The 16,813-nt window shown below is 34.0% G+C and overlaps 2 protein-coding genes across 4 annotated transcripts; both read right to left on the bottom strand.

The window, feature by feature from the left end:
• Nucleotides 1-1,224: 1,224 nt before the first annotated feature.
• On the bottom strand, nucleotides 1,225-2,229 carry EMB3119 (Ribose 5-phosphate isomerase, type A protein). The gene has a single exon (XM_048095234.2). It carries the CDS (start codon nucleotides 2,177-2,179, stop codon nucleotides 1,379-1,381), a length of 801 nt encoding a protein of 266 aa, XP_047951191.1. The 5' UTR covers nucleotides 2,180-2,229; the 3' UTR covers nucleotides 1,225-1,378.
• A 722-nt stretch (nucleotides 2,230-2,951) lies between these two features.
• Nucleotides 2,952-9,233, bottom strand: LOC125197505 (serine/threonine-protein kinase Nek1-like). Of its 3 annotated transcripts, none has more exons than XM_089057439.1 (16): nucleotides 8,975-9,233; nucleotides 8,479-8,615; nucleotides 8,232-8,376; nucleotides 8,015-8,081; nucleotides 7,762-7,827; nucleotides 7,123-7,169; nucleotides 6,985-7,030; nucleotides 6,788-6,868; nucleotides 6,654-6,696; nucleotides 6,533-6,582; nucleotides 6,369-6,450; nucleotides 6,195-6,244; nucleotides 5,470-5,543; nucleotides 5,191-5,242; nucleotides 4,298-4,747; nucleotides 2,952-3,912 (listed from the first exon to the last, which is right to left on the bottom strand). In XM_089057439.1, the coding sequence occupies exons 3-16, from the start codon at nucleotides 8,315-8,317 to the stop codon at nucleotides 3,232-3,234; spliced, it is 1,875 nt and encodes a 624-aa protein (XP_088913565.1). In that variant the 5' UTR covers nucleotides 8,318-8,376; nucleotides 8,479-8,615; nucleotides 8,975-9,233; the 3' UTR covers nucleotides 2,952-3,231. The 3 variants fall into 3 exon arrangements, with proteins under 3 accessions (XP_088913565.1, XP_088913566.1, XP_047952218.1); XM_089057440.1 differs by lacking the exon at nucleotides 8,479-8,615 and having other exon boundaries at nucleotides 2,952-3,542; nucleotides 3,639-3,912; XM_048096261.2 differs by lacking the exon at nucleotides 8,479-8,615.
• Between the last annotated feature and the right edge of the window lie 7,580 nt (nucleotides 9,234-16,813).

The raw sequence follows: 16,813 nt of genomic DNA, 5'->3' as shown, positions 1-16,813 counted from the left end.
AGATCATCAGCCCCGAAATGTCAATACGATCAACAAAAAACGTCAATAAGGGTATTAAGGTCAATTTATAAAAAATTAGTTATAACTAACTTTTGAAAAATATCACATAACTTTAAAACGTATATAACTTTATCGATTTAAATTACTTTTAGCACAACATATAACAAATTAAAGATAATTTCATAAGGATTCTAACGAGATCTCACGTGCATATCTTCCGATGTCAAAATTTGAATTTTTTTTTTAAAATGTTCAATTTTTTCGTACAGCAACAAATTTCAACATAGTATATAAAATATGTCAATATAATACATGTAGTCATTTCTAAAGCAATGTGTTACATTCTCAAAGCATAGTGTTGATATTTTTAAAACATTATATTGACATTTTCATCCAAAACCTTAATTTGGTTTTTTTTTTTTAATCTTTTTTCGATTTAATTAATAAAAACAAAAATTACACGTGACAAATTTTAGACCACTAGATTTCTAAAATCTTATAGTCTTAAATTAGTCGTAGTTGGCTATTAAATGATAAGTTAGCAATTCATCACTTTCACGTACAAATAATTATTAATGTTAGCTCATCATATTCATTCAAAATGTTTGATACAAATAATTATTAATGTTACTCATCATATTCATTCAAAATGTTTGATGAAACTAGCAATATAGTATTCGATATATGATACTACTACTCCTATTTTGTAATTGATGCATTTCTTTTTAGGCATGTAATTTTAAAAATTAGATATTTAAAGGTTAAATACAGAGAAAATAAGTTTAAGTTGTAGTCGTAGATGAAATTGCAACTCAATTTTACAAGAAGCATCCATAAAGCAAAACTTGAAAATTTTGCTAATTTTTCGCAATTACTAAGATTGAAAACTGAGACATTTTTGTATAATAAAGTGATGGGATAAAATTGAATACTGTATTTTCTTTCCATGATTATACATTGCCGTTATAGTTATTTTATGCTTATCAAAATTTAAAGCAGAAGACAGAACAACAGAAAGGAGATACTCCTACTTATTTGCAGAATAAAAATAAAATAGAAGGCATATTAGATTTTGTAAACTTTGAATCAGTGTTTCAACCACATTGCCAGAAGATATAGTACGAAGACTCCCCAACATTGCTGCTAATCATATTTTTCATCTGGATTCTGATAGTTTAACTAATAGTCATGCTCATGCTATAATTCATGGCCCCAACAAAACACTAGTACAAATTTCTCCATTTATTTAATTTTCTCCATTTATTTGAGATGGTGAGATTCACTTACACCAAAAGCAATGCACAACAATGTAGTGACAAAAAAGTCGAAGAAAACTAAGTCAATCATAAAAAATCCCCAAATTGTTACCAAATCATCATCACTTGGTCTTGACGGTGATTCCACTCCCACCGGCGATGATGACAGCGGTGGCCATATCCAAGAACAATCCGTGATCCACCACCCCTTCGAACGCGGCGATCTCCCTCCCCGCGGCGCCGGAATCCCTAATCGGAGTCTTGAAATACAAATCCACAATGTAATTCGAGTTATCCGTGACGTAGGGCTTCCCTCCGCCGTCCAATCGGAGCTTGGCCTCGCACCCCTCCTCCTTGAACAGCTCCTGCAGCCTCACCAGGTTGTAATTCCAGCAGAACTGCACCACCTCGACGGGCATGGCGAGGCCCGAGCCACCTAGCCCCGTTACCAATTTAGAGTCGTCGACGACGACGACGAACTCGGCGGCGGCGGCCTCGACCATCTTCTCGCGGAGGAGGGCGCCGCCGCGGCCCTTGACGAGGTCGAGGTTGGGGTCGACCTCGTCGGCGCCGTCGATGGCGAGGTCGATGTGGGGGTGGGCGTCGAGGGTGGAGAGGGGGATGCCGAGGGAGAGGGCCTGCTCCTGGGTGCGCTTCGAGGTGGGGACGCCCACGATGTCGGAGAGGGCGCCGGATTGGAGGAGGGCGCCGAGCTTGTCGACGACGAAGGCGGCGGTGGAGCCGGTGCCGAGGCCCAGGACCATGCCGCTCTTCACGTACTCCACGGCCTTGTCGGCGGCGAGCTTTTTCAGGTCGTCTTGGGTGAGGACGGGGGCGGAGGCTTTGATTGAGAATTTGGGGCGGAGGTGGACGCGGCGGCGGAGGGACGCGGGGGGGAGGAGGGATAAGGTGGTGGCGGCCATGGTTGGTTTTGGTGGGGATTGGAGATTGGGGATGTGTGAACAACTCTGTTTTGATGTGGTCTGGGTTGGTGAAGGTGAGGGGTGGGTGGGGTGAAGGGTAGGTATCGGCCTTTGCGGCGAGGAAAGACTATCTAATCTAACCTTATCTTTATTTAATAATAAAACATCTAAAAAGAGATTTTTTTTTTTAATTATTCGTTCTCATTTACAAATTACAAATTACAAACGATATTACTACTCGTTAATTTCTAAAACATTTTTAAATTTATAAAATATACTCCTTGTGCGGTTTGAACTATTTTTTCATTTTTGTTATTTTTTTTGGTTGATCGCATGTTTTCCGAATTCACTTACGTCGCGAATTAATGAAATCGGTTGCAGATTAAGAAAAAAAGTCTCTCACTGAGCAGGTGGTGGGGTTTGAAACCCGTCATCAGTCACTACAGCTCCGCGCTGCCAACTACGTTACAACCCGTTGGTTATTTTTTCATTTTTGTTAGTCCCAAGAAGTATTTCATTTTTTTAGCAATAACTTTATTCTCTTCTACTTTCCTTTATTTTTTTCTTTTTCTATTTTACTTTATTCTTTCATATTTTATTTTCTCTTTAATAACTTTATTTTCTCTTTAATAACTTAATAAGGAAGGAAGCAGTATTACGTTTTTGGAATTGCAAAATCAGGGAGATTTAACGGCCTGAGACTTGAGGACAGGTCAATAGAGGACATGATGGGCACCTTGAGTACTGAAAAATAGAAATGCAACAACAAAAATAGCAGAAACTTATAACTACTAGTACTATATAAATTACAGTCGATCATTAATGTGTTCAGATATTCATAGAGAGCACCAAATCTGTGGGAATTTCAAATATTGAGTTTCCTATCTCATCCAGCAACTAACCAAATCCCAGTTAGGTACTAACCCAGAACTTGAAACTGGCCTAAATAGATTAGGAAACTATAACATGATCTGCTAGACTCATCTGCCTAAACGAATTACATGCCAACACTTTGGTAACAATAGAAATTTATTCCATACATATTCTAATTTCTACACATGTTGGCAAAGATCTTCTGGTAGGAGAGTATTTTCTTTGAAGCTCTTGGTCAACCAGATTGCAGTTTCTCTTGGAGACACTTTTCCCGGTCCGAATGGCCCTAACAACACCCCAAGTTCCTCAATTCTCGCCTCTTGAAATAACCTTGCACTGAACTCGAGCAAGCCTTCCAGTGCTTCTGCTCGTTGCCGGTAAGAGGACATGTCAATTCTGCGGGGCCGTTGATCTGAGGATGTTCGGCTAGAGGCACCAGCTGTGGCATTTTGATCTGAAGACTCACTTCCATCTTGCCTATCCTTGTGTACTGTAGAGCAAACTCCTTGCCAGTTATTGAAGCTCAATCCATCCGATTTATCTGGGAACTCAATGGTATATCTATCTTTCATAATAGAACGGTCACCTTGTGGGGATCTGGAGGAACCCTGTGCGGAGGTTAATGAGCTTCTACGGATAGGGAAGGACTCCTCATAGGACCGTAAAGGAAGTTCAAACATTTTATCGATTCGAGGGGAATTGACAGAAACATCCGGAGACTTGATGCTGTCAATGTTTCCAAGAGGTCCAAGACTGGGCATGTGACGATATTTATGGGCGGAGTCTTTTTGTGGCAATGGAAGAGAGGCTCTACGAGTAGTTGAAACAGGTCTCTTAACCACGCTTTTTGATGCTTGAAGCTGAAAATAATATATTGCAGTTACGCGGAGCACCAAGAAAGAAATCCATAGAACCTCATCTACTAATAATAATGTTAGGTGAAGTTAGGAGAGAAAAACAATGGATTTTGTTAATACTACAAGTTCAAGCATATGAGAGTTATAGTATTATGCGATTATATTATCTCTTAAACAGTTCACTACATAGACCCAGTGAGTAAGGCTGCATGGCAAAATAAAGATACGATGATTCGATGAATGTAATGGTACTTTTTATGAGATTTAAAGAGACTTGCTTCTGGGAGCAAAATAAAAGTATGTAAGCTTAAAAAGTAGCATCTGAACAAGTGATCGTGATAGAAGAAACCAGAAATGTACGAAGCAGACAAGTTTTGTATGATCGTACCAGTTTATGGTTCTTTGAAAGCTGTGGTGTTCTTTTTGAAGCACTTGAACCTTTTGTTTCTGTATCTTTCTGGACTTTTGAGATTTTTGAAGTAATAGTTTTTGTAATGACAGTCCCTTCTTCATGCGTGCTTCCTGAAAATAATTCTTTTGTTCTAGGATGCATATTGGAAGGATTAGTTGTTCCAGTTATCCTAGTGAAAGAATCATAACTTTGCTCAGCTCCAGATACACTAGGATTCAAAGTCCTGTCATTTCCACATGACGATCTTCTGTCTCTATATGCTGGAGGTTGAACATGGGAAGGCTCTGAAAATCTAATCGTCCTAGTGATGCCCTTTTCTGTTTCCATGCATTGACTTGGAAAACTGGTGCGTCTGGGTGAATTGAGCTTCAGGTGAACATTGAGTACATACGGTTGAAGGTGTTGGTGCCTGAGAAGTTCTGCAGCCTGCCAAAATTACTATCCTGTATTAGTAAAGTAAATAGAAAAGATAGTAGTATACTTGTAGATGATATGCATACGAAGTGAGGGGCATAATACATTCTTTCTTTAACATAAGTTCAAAGTTATTAAATACATTTGATTTCTAGCTTTATAGAAATAGTCCATGAAACCAAAAGGATCAATGGCGGCATATCTTGCAATTGCAGTTGGACACAATATTAATCCGCTTGCAGTGGTTAAGATTTATGATTACAGCAAGTTACTTTGGCCACTCATCACCTTGCCTTTCTCGATAGAAGGTCATAGTAGAAGTAGATAACTAGATATAATGCTGTTACTAACGGTTATTTGGATGTGTGAACATTTAGTATGTAAATCAACAAACTAAATAGCTACTTATGCAGTAAACTGGACTGAAAACAATGAGTGCTTTCCAAATGCCTTACACTAGGACGAAGTTCTGGATTTTTCCTCAGCATGCTTTTCACCAGACCTCGGCTGCGATGCAAGAAGTAGCATACTACAGTTAGGGTAAAAAGGGTGGTAGAATTTTTTCAGAAAAAACCAATGATAATAGCATCATATAGCAAGATTGTGAAATCTTTTATCTCTCTGTTATTCTAATAAAAGAGAAAGTGTCTGCATCTTTTTGCGAGTAGAGAAAGAGAGGAGGACGGACTGACAGACACGAGAATACATAAGAAAAAGCAAGAAGAGGAACTCACAATGCCCCAGAGTATTTGGCCGGCAGTGGAGCAACTACAGACTTGTTTATTTTGTTGATGAGAGCTTGCATATCCTGTCCAAAAATGTGGAGAAATAGATTAAGATTTTAAAGAACTTTTCATTTTTACCAACCAAAAATCAACAACAATCATACTATTCAGGGAAGGCACAAAAATTAACAAGCAAACAAAGTCATGGTGAACCTAATGGCTTGTTTCTAGAAACAATCCAACAATATAGTCAGTTAATTATTAGCTGGCCTTCATGATTATAGTCTAATAAATAGATACAATCATGATTCACACTTAAGCAGGCAATCAGCTGACTTCTTGTGTGAGAAATAAGATTTCAGACTGCAGGCTCACAGGGTTAATGCTCTTCAGTAGTCGGGTTCATGGTCAACCTCAAAATAGCAAACATAAAATCATTGGAATTCGAGCAGAATAATTTACTTCTACAGCCAGTCATTATATTACCGCTACCAATGAGCATAATTCACAAATTAGTGGAGATGAAAAACATGTGTAGCAGAAATATTAAAAGTTTTGAAACACTAAACCTAGCAGCAACTAGACATTTCATCGTCGAAAAAATATAGGGCTTATGCAAAGAGGTCATTCAGTAATAAAATCACCAAACAATCATGTTCAGGTCTCAATATCATTGGCAGTTTACAAAGAATATACCATAAAATTGTGACAAGATTAGGTCTGCAGCAACTTACAAATGCCTTGAATGCAGGTTTAAGGGATGTCATCTCATACATGCAGCATCCTGGAAGATATTACACACCAGGTTCAATCAGTTTGGAACGGACTACTTAAAAATAGGCTTACTTAATCCAGTGTATTGTATTTTCTTTATAATGACAGCATGAAGCAATAAATATTTAGCTTACCAAGTGACCATACATCTGATTTGGAGCCATATGGTATATCTGCAAGCAGCTCGGGGCACATATAACTGGGAGTACCAACAATCTGAGGAAACAATGTATGAACAATCAATGTGATGCTAGAAAAATAATATGACTGAAAAAAAAAGACATTCTGAAATGTTTACCGAGGAAGCAAGCTCATCTGAACTCAACATTTTGGCAAGTCCAAAGTCACCTGGAATAAGTATGCAGTTTAGAAATTGCTTTCAAATTCCAATAACAATAAACTAAAAGATGAAATCTTACCAAGACGAATGTCTTGATCTTTTGTTAAAAATATATTCGAGCACTGCAGAAATTGTGCGAACATTAAAACTAAAATTTCATAGGTTTATAAACGTGAATTGTATTCATCAAGAAGGAAGTCTGACACAACTTACCTTGACATCACGATGAAGGATATGGTTCATGTGTAAGTACTCCAGTGCTATGAGTAGTTGGACAAGCCATGTACAGAGCTTCTGCGGAAATTTAAAGCAAAGAAAGAAAGTTATCAAAACATGCAGCAATGTCCGGCTAGGGGAAATGGGAATAAAGGAGCATAAGAAAAAATAAACTAAACTACAAGAGAATTTACCTCTTCAGGAAGATGGACACCATTAGCCTTTTTTATGGCTTCTGCCCTACAAATAAGAAATCGAAAGCAAGGTTAAAGAATTGTTTGTGTTCCCTTTTCACCTCTACAAGAGCATATTAAATGTGAAAAAATGCTTACATATCTCCACCTTCACAGTAACCTATGACAATGCAGACATAGCAACCCTGAGATAAGAACACACATATTTAGCTCTGACTGATTGCAGAGACTGGCTGAGAAAAAAAAAGGCATATACAGAACAGATTGCAAAGACTGATAGTACATTTCTAAATATGGATTTCCTACAATGCTAACTTTTCTTTTTATGCTTCTCTGGTGAATGCCACCAATTTAGTTTCTATAACAACAATCAACGGTCAACAGAAGATCAGATAACTTGCCAACTAGAAATCAGTTGAAGGGAACTACAAGAGATTTTCCCACAATATAGATGGAAAAGGTTGTTTATTGAATCGTACACCCCTTCTGTTCAGTTGGCCATCAATCAGCAAGCCTATAATTCTAGATATTTTCAGTAGTTTGGAGTCCTAAACCATTTTAGGTTGCTAGAAACCTGATTATGAAGTCATAAAGTCGCATTAGCCTTATTTCATTTCGAGTTTGACCCACTTCAGTGTAGGAATGTATGGAGCAAAAACCACTAGGAAGCTAAAGGTAGCTTAAATTAGAAAAGTTATTTTAACAGTCCTGCTTGTCAGCCATCAAATAAATTCACATCGCAAAGTCAATGAAGACGCGTTGGCATCACTTTATTACCTTCTCCACCCATGAATCTTTGTACTCCACTATAAATGGATTTTGCATGCTTGATATAAGTGCCATCTGCATAGTAACAGAAAGCTACTTTGCTTAATAAAGAGAGTATTCAAAACATCTAGTTCCATCTGAGAGAGAGAGAGAGAGAGAGAGATAAAGACAGGCAGACTTATAGTTCTAGGCCTAAGGATTGAAAAACTTTCTTTAATAGAAAAGAACAGGAAAATTAATTATTTAAGAAGGAAGGATTGACCTCCTGATGTGCAGATCGCCGTGTCCTGTTGGTTTGGCGGGCAAGACGAATCTTCTTTAACACATACCTTAATATCCAAGTCAAGATAATGAGGCAAAAAATGGTTAGAAAAAAACAAATTTACAAAAAGTTATCCAGTCATGAATCATGATGCACACATGAAAACGACAGGAACAAATATGATGCAGGCATCTATATAACTATATTTAATGCTCACTTCTTCTTTTCCTGCTTATGCCTCACAAGAAGTGCAGAACCAAAAGCACCCTTGCCGATCTGTTCCAGTATTTCATACTTGTCCATTATATATGAAGCTACTTCTTCTACTAGGCCACCAAGGCAAAACCTAATCTCCTGTCACACTGAGCAACAACAAAAAAACGTTGATGTATATGTAATACTAACTTTTTTGCTCAATCTGCAGAAGAACTGGAACATGAATTACAGGTCAAGAAAAAAGATACCAAAAGATAGTGAAGCAGGTATGATTCATGTTACCCAACCATAGACCCCAATAGCATTATATATGTGTCGAAGAACGATAACATTTAATTCATTCAAAAATTGAGAGATGCGAGCATCAATTCTGAGAGAGAAATTTCTGCAAATGAGTAAGTAAAAGAAGCGGTTACTAAACATGAAATAAAGACACTGATATCATTGATTCGAATTACAAATGCACAGGAAAATGTATCATGATATAAGCCTTGATTTACGCAAATTTCAACCACCGCAATCAAGCTCAGTAAGAAAAGGCCGAGCTAAATTGCAAAGTAGAGTCATAATTAAACAGTTTAACAGCATAAACTAAAGAAGGAAAGTTAGATTCGGTTTGCATTTGACCGTCAATTTCAACAGATTCATTCATAGATTTCACATAAAGAAGCAGCCAAAAAGCAAAAGCGCGAACAGAAACTACAATTAGCAGAAAAAGAACAAACTAGAGGTGAAGCGATTCACCTAAAATGTGTAGCTCTTCGGATCACGACTGCTGCTAATTTGAAGACAGAGAGGGAGCAATGCAGGAAGCTTGAATTCTACTAGCAGTAAAAACGGCGGCGCTGCGATGGTGGCGATATACGCGCAGGAATTAAGAAGCTGAGTTTCATTCTTCCTTCCTCCATCACAGATTCAGAGTGCAGCACCACTGTTTACTTGTCTCTGCTGCCAACAACGCACACATTGTAGAGAGAGAATATAATAGTGATGCAGAAGCAGACAAAATGTAGAGAGTTGATTATATATTTAGATTACTTTTTTGAGTAGTGTTTAGGAACCGTAAATATAATTATAATCAATCGTATTAAGATAATTAACCAGCCAACATGTGACTTCTTGGTGATGGAAATTTCCACATCACACCATCCTTAGTTACTTACTAATATTTCAACTTTCAACCAACACCAAATCCATAAAAGAAATTCATGATTGCGATGCAACAAAAAATATTATCCCCAATATTAAAAAGTATTGCAGTAACTATAATTTAATTATTGTCATCACCATATCACTATTTTTTCTCAACAATGTGACAATATGCCATGCAATAGCATGTTATCCTTAAATGAAAGTGTCCACACCTTTATATTATCAACTTTAAGAAAGTGCATCAAATAAAATGGATTCATACCGAATTTAGTTTAATATGTTGTCTCTGTCGCTAAAAGAAGTTTGATTAAAGTAGTTTTCAAAAAAATGACCGAATATGATAATGAATGGTAATTTTGTAACTATATATCACTAATAAAAATATCTAATAATGAGATTGACATATTCACAAAGATATCAAGGATAGATGGGGGAATATCAATGTAGAATGGAGTACTAACTTCTTTCGATCTTTTCATAAGCAAAAGAGACAACAAAGAACAAATCAATTGGTAAGATATATATTAAACAAAAAAACTTTATCAATGCTTGCCCACATAGAATGCGATTATGACTGTTCGGTTGTTAAAAATGTACTTATAAATTTAAATTTAATAAATATGATTATGATTGATTTTCCATACGGAATGCGATACATTAGACCATCTCCAACCATACTTTATAAATAAGTTTTGGTGTAGAAATCTTCTCCAACCATACACCAAACTCAAATCTATAACTGCAAAAATTTTGTGAGACAAAAACCCAAAAATAGTGTAAATTTTGAATTTTGTGTAAATGGTTGGAATAAAACTACTTTTTGGTGTGACATATACTCAAAAATGGATTTGAGTTTGATGTAAATGATTGGAGATGGTCTTATGATTGTTCAGTAGTTAAAAAATGTTCTTATAATTTTTAAGTTTAATTAATGTGATTATGATTGATTTGTTCGATGGTAAATTGGTATATTATGGCCTATAATTACGTATTCACCAAGAGGTGGTATATATAATCACATAAATATGTACTCCATATTATACACTAGGGGTGGCAAATCATGCGTGTCGGGTCGTTATCGTGTCGACACGATAACAACAAACACGAACACGACCCGTTAAGAAAACCTCAAACACGAACACGAACACGACCCGCTACCCTCAGACACGAATACGACACGAACTCATTAACGACACGAACCGTTTCGGGTCAACACGACACGAACCCATTAATGACACGAAAATAAGTATTGAAAAATGAAAATAATAAGAATAATAATATTAAAATATTATGTGTTAATAAGTAATAATATAAAAATATTATGTGGTAACGGATAACACGAACACGACACGAAATTTTCGTGTCCTTAATGGGTCGACCCGATAAGGACACGAACACGATAAGCTCTGACCCAAACCCATTAATTTCGTGTCGTGTCAAAAATTGTCAGCCCTATTATACATATCAAAAGTTTGCATTTTAAAATAAACAAGATACCACTACATTAATAGTAGCATACTTATATTATACACATTTACTCAACAAATTCATAATACATGCAGTACTATAGTTTAATTTTCTATGACGAATATTTTTAAAGTTTGAGGAAAAAGATCTCACCAAACAAGACGCACTGGTCATGATTAATTAGTGATTGCTAAATGCTAAATGATCAAAGTATCTGTATTATTTGCTAGGGTTTATTGTAGTTAATAATTAAACGTGCTAGGTTTTTTAATACTCCAGTGCACCTAAGTTTCATCAAACTGTGCACTTAAGTATATATAGCCATAGAAAATACAGAAGGCATCACATGTTTCATCAAACTGTGCAGCTAAAATCAATATTTTTATTAAAATTATTCACAATACTATATTGAAAAGGTTAAAAGTTTAGATAGATGCTGAGAAAGTCTGTACTCTAGGATATGGTTGTATATATAGATGACGAGAAAAGGCCAGTGGTGGGTCACATAGATGTTTGGAAGCTTTTACAGTTGGAAATAAGTAGTTGGAAATTATTTTTTATTTTATTTTTATATTTTGGAACTATGTAGTTGGATTTATTTGTGGGGAGTTAAGTGGAGTAGTACTTAGTTCGGACCAGCCGACAATGAAGAAATAGTACTTCCCATCCGTGAAATAATGACTTAGTTATAATTTTAGGATATTCTTGATTTAAAGTTATATATTTTTTTTAAATTTTTGATAAGAGGATCTACCATTTACCTAACTCATTACATTCATACTAGTAATATAAGTTATAAATCCTATTTTTCTTCCTAAAATCAAATAATATCTTAAAATCATTGCCAAAGTTAAAATAAGATTATATATAAACGGTGGAAGGAGGGAGTAGTCTTGTATAACTGTAGTTGTCATTTAAGTTAAACTCTACTTAGTAATTTTTAATTCATTTTTTTGTTAATTTTACTAATATTTCATAACTTTTAAATTTTGCAAATTAAATCATAATTTTAGTAGACTCCGTACAGTTTACAATTATTCCATATAGTAACTAATTTTTGAGTAGTTGCGTCATGCTTATTTAATAAGATGACATTATAATCGACTAATGTGGATAAAATCATATCCTTAGCTTTCACGTTGCAGTGAGTTGTGAAATGTAATCGTCGATTGAAAAATTCGACTTCTACGTCATTAATCGTATATATCCTCAGTTCTACCTATTGTTCAATGTGAGCTAAATTATCTATGACTCGTATTACTCTTTAGGTTCTCTTGGTTTCCATATTTTGAACCACCAAATAAATGAGTTAATTAATCTACATTAAAAATTTTAATCATGATAACTAACTTAAATTACTTCATAGTCCTCAAACTTTTAACCATTTCAATTTTGATTGAAATTTACTTGTAGTATTTTTGTAAAATTATACTACTCCTACTAATCTAAACATAAGTACAAATCAATACGTATATCAAATATAGAGTTAAAATATCAGATGCCCACTAATGTTATCTTATTCACACAAATAAAATAATTTATCTTAATTATTAACTAATATGACAAAAGAAGCTAGCAGACAAGGCCTCAATGTGAAATGTATACATAGTTGTATAATTCATTATTACATATATAGTCTCATAAAATGTAGACAAAATTGTTAGTGAAGTCACTACCTTAGTACCTTTCGGTTATAAAATAATGGCTTCCATTTTTTTTTTTAACACAAAGCCGTCGTCATGAACTCCAAAAATTGGAAACAGCATGGCCCCAAACACATAATATGCGGCCCAATCACGAGGGCGTTTACTTTTATTTGCACCGAAGCCCCTCAAATTCATAATAAATGCATTTTGAGGTTATTGCAGTCAGTCAATGACTTTTTTAATTCATTGACTAAAATTAATTTTATTTATTAAATACTCTAATATAAATCTTATTTTTTATTACTAATATTTAATCACTTTTTTTTTATAATTGAAGATTAATTTTCGTGGATAAGGCATGATCTTTCTAAAAAAACTTAGGTCTACTGCTAAACTAAAAAAGTTTCTTAAAAATTATCACCGTTTCACCTCCATAAAGAAGCTTATTTTATTTGTTCGACAAGAATGGTAATATACTATTTTTTGTGTGCAACTCTTTCTGTCTTCTGTTGACCATAAATTTTTAACTGTAAATGGTCCAATTAGCTTTTATTACCTAAAATAAATGATGTTATGCCTTACTATAGTCAATTTGCATTAAATAGAACAGCAAGATCGTTTGGGGGAAAGAGAAGTAGTAAGTTCCCAACTAAATTAACTTTTTTTACATTAACTATATGGATGCATCGAGGTGACAAACTTTTTAAATATGAAATAATGTACCACTAATTTCGTGTTGTCACGTGATATATTATCATGCTATATTAGGTGGCTTGCAGTAAATTATTGAGCGTTGCACTGTAGACATAAAATGTTTAATTTAAATTATATACAACGACTATTGCTTTTGTATACACACAACAACAAATCAAGCTATTAAAGACACAATTAGTTTGTGTTGGAAAATTTTGAAAATTTATAAAATTGGAGATGCTAATAAAAAATGTCCTTAAATTAGAGACACATTAAAAATTGTGTCTCAGAATAACTTAAATCAAAGACACGCTATAGATTGCGTCCCAAAATATATTAAAATCAAAGACACATTACAAATTGCGTCGCAAAATTACTTAAATTAGAGGCGAATTGAAAATTGCGTCCCAAAATTGTAAACTGTACAATTATTTTGCATGATAGAAAATAATGTTATACTCAACAATTTACTGCAATCCACATATTCTTATCATGTAATATGTAGAAATCCATCTAAAACGCATGCTAATGAATATTGCAGGATAACATGCCACGTGACAGCACAAGGCTGGTGGTACGTTGTCACTTTAAAATTAATGTCATCATAACGAACCCCCCCCCCCCTCTAAATGTATCTATCTATCTATATATCCACAAATTATTTTCTTAAATATCAGTGTATTACTGGAAATATGTATACACATTTATATAATCATATAGATTTATGTTTTCTTCCAATTTTTTGCCTCCTTAATTACAACGGGAATCTGCGAAAAGAATAACATTATGTAGTACTTCAGAATATCAGATTCTTGATCTTGATCTTGATTTACTATGAACGTATCGTATTATAGTACTCCATTATACTGTACCAATGGGCTGTAGCACAAAAATCTCATCTACTGAAAGTCTGAAAATGAATAATGTGTCTGGTCCATAAATCATTTTATTAATTTTTAAAATTTGAAACATGTAACAATTGGTCGCTAAATAATTAAATAAAGGGTATGGGAAGCTCTTAGATCTGACATAAGCATTAAATGGTATGTCATGGGACAATAGATTCATCTGAAATGGAGTAAATTATGATGGTTGCAATTTTCAATTCTCAAAACTCAAAACTCAAAAGTTAGCACTCAACGTATCCATTTGTGTTGCAGCATATACACACACGTCTACAAAGAGGATTTATTGTAGTAGTAATTTGATTTTTAATAGGTCAACCGTAAACGAATAGAATTTAAAAGCGTTTTGTTAAATCTGATATTTTTGGCCTCGGATGAGTTGATAATATTTTGAATTTATGAAAGATGAGTAGTGAAGTCTAATCTCAATAATCCTTTGTTTATACGGAGTACTTTTACCGATCGAATGTTTTTCGAAAAGAGAGATTATCATGGTAATTAAATATACAAACTAATTTATGAATCATGTTTTAGCTAGGGTTTGAATTTTATTATTTTATGAATACTCAAGTAGCTAAAATGTCACATCATCAAATCTTAGCTATATCAATTTTTTGGTGAATCTAGACAAAGGCTGTGTTATAAATTAACCAAGACCCCGACTGGGATTGCGTGGTTTGTGTCTTTGTGATTAGCATTCATTTAGCTTGAATTTACTTATCTTGAAAATACTTGAGACTGAATAATTTATGTTTACTCGAGATAAAATTGATCACACGGTATTGCTAAGACTCATAAACCAAAACTAATTTTACATGGCATTGTCACGAGACTAATTACGGCCCCTAATCAATCAACATTTGTAAGCATTTTGTCGTATATATATTTCTTATTATGAGAGAATTAATTCTGACAAACAGTTTTAAGCTTGTTGGATTTGTTTTATCGTCTTTATTGTTTAATATTGGGCCTATTTAATAGGCCCATTAGATTTCTGGACTTTTCTTCAAATATTCGGCCTATTGCAATGGGCTTATATCCCTTATAGTATGGCATCTCAATTAATTTTGTTACATTATCAGGGAAATCCATGATTTTCATGTAATATTCGTAAAAATAATCAATTAGTAATGTAGCTAATAAACAATATGGAAGTTCACATTTCCCAATTCTTTATCCATCTAACATTTGAGTGTCCAGCCAACAAGTATGGAATTGGCATGTTGGTTTCAGCAAAAAAAGAAAAAAGTGATTGAGCAAATTAACTTTCCCACGTCACAATAATGACATCTTTTGTCTTGTTAATATTATAGTATATCCCAAACTTCAAAATTCCCATCCTTCAGGAAATATGAATAGATGAATGTTGGGTGATAGATTGTTAGTCATCTAAAAATATTAACTTAAAATAAAGAAAAAGGAAGGTAGATATGTAAATTGTGAGAATTAATTTGACGGTGATGAGATATATAATTGAAAGAAAAGTGCGAGTTTATATAATTTTTGGTTTAATTTCAAGAGTAACATTGTCATTTGGACGGCCTTCATCGTGAAATGTCTAACTCTGTCACTGTAAGTCGCCTCAAATTTTATTTAATTTTCATTGATTCAACCTTGCAACCACTATTATATTATTTTTAAAATTTCATGAAAAGTATGTCATGAAAACATAACCTAATACGTTACCATCACAAGAAGTCTTTTTCATGTGAGTTCGGTCTTTTCCGACATTATAAGTCTTTTAATTTAATTTCTTGAATTGATAGTACAACGATTCTAATTTCTATAACTAATTCGACTTACCTTTTCCTATACATGTAACGAGCTTCTTTCCATTAATCTTCACGAGGCAATATTTATTAAGAATGTTAATGGGTGCTTGCATTGATTAAATAATTTAAGTACAAAGTTGGTTGTAATTTAGTATCTTGACCTAACATCAAGAAACCAAGTTGGGGGAATCTTTTCAGTTGTCAACTTGTATATATCGATTATGATGTTGATGCAAGAGTTCTTTCATAGAAGAAATATACAAAAAGTTGTCAAATTATGAAGAGAGAATAAATATCTACTCTTTTTTTATAAGTATTAAATACTCCTATATTCTTTCTTGAAACTAATGAATGACGTCAAATTCGACCAAATTTGAAGCCAAAGGTACTATTTCTCGTAGATACATTATTGATTTAATTAAACTTTTGGTCTATATTAAAAACATGCTCTGATACTATCATAGATATTCATGAAATTCTTTCCTATATACCACCAATCCACCATGTAATTTCTATACATGGTGATAAAATGCAAACTTATATTTTGTACAAACTCCAAACTTTTCAACACAGTATCAACACAACGTCAACATAATGTTAACACAGTGTAAAATTTCATGATTTTGATGTCAACACAGTGTCAACACAATGTCAATCGTTGACACTGTGTTGATATTTTCTATTGCTGTTATTTTGTAATCTGTTGACATTATTTAACGGTCCTGATCATAATTTAAAATTTATACAATATTTAGAGTTTGCATTTGATCATGTTTCTTTTCTATATATATTTATATGTCATGATAACATATGTTGTTTGTACATTAGTGATACTTCAGCTTATTGCACTTTTTGGCCTGAGATCTTTTTTATGTAAAGAAACCAGATATATAAATAATGAATAAACTCTACATTTTAACTTCGATTCATGAATTATTAACCAAATTT

Source organism: Salvia hispanica, chromosome 4 (genome assembly GCF_029641045.1).
Source record: "Salvia hispanica isolate PSC_SH4W2 chromosome 4, Shi_PSC_v1, whole genome shotgun sequence".
Classification (NCBI taxonomy): domain Eukaryota; kingdom Viridiplantae; phylum Streptophyta; class Magnoliopsida; order Lamiales; family Lamiaceae; genus Salvia; species Salvia hispanica.
Note: the sequence above shows the minus strand (reverse complement) of the source record. Positions and strands in the feature narration are given on the sequence as shown.

Coding starts and splice junctions, on each gene's coding strand:
- EMB3119 (XM_048095234.2), bottom strand. CDS start 2,179: ATGGCCGCCACCACCTTATCCCTCCTCCCCCCCGCGTCCCTCCGCCGC.
- LOC125197505 (XM_089057439.1), bottom strand. CDS start 8,317: ATGGACAAGTATGAAATACTGGAACAGATCGGCAAGGGTGCTTTTGGT. Junction 7,031..7,122: donor TACTGTGAAGGTGGAGATAT/GTAAGCATTTTT, acceptor TCTTATTTGTAG/GGCAGAAGCCATAAAAAAGG. Junction 6,451..6,532: donor CAGATGAGCTTGCTTCCTCG/GTAAACATTTCA, acceptor TTGTTTCCTCAG/ATTGTTGGTACTCCCAGTTA.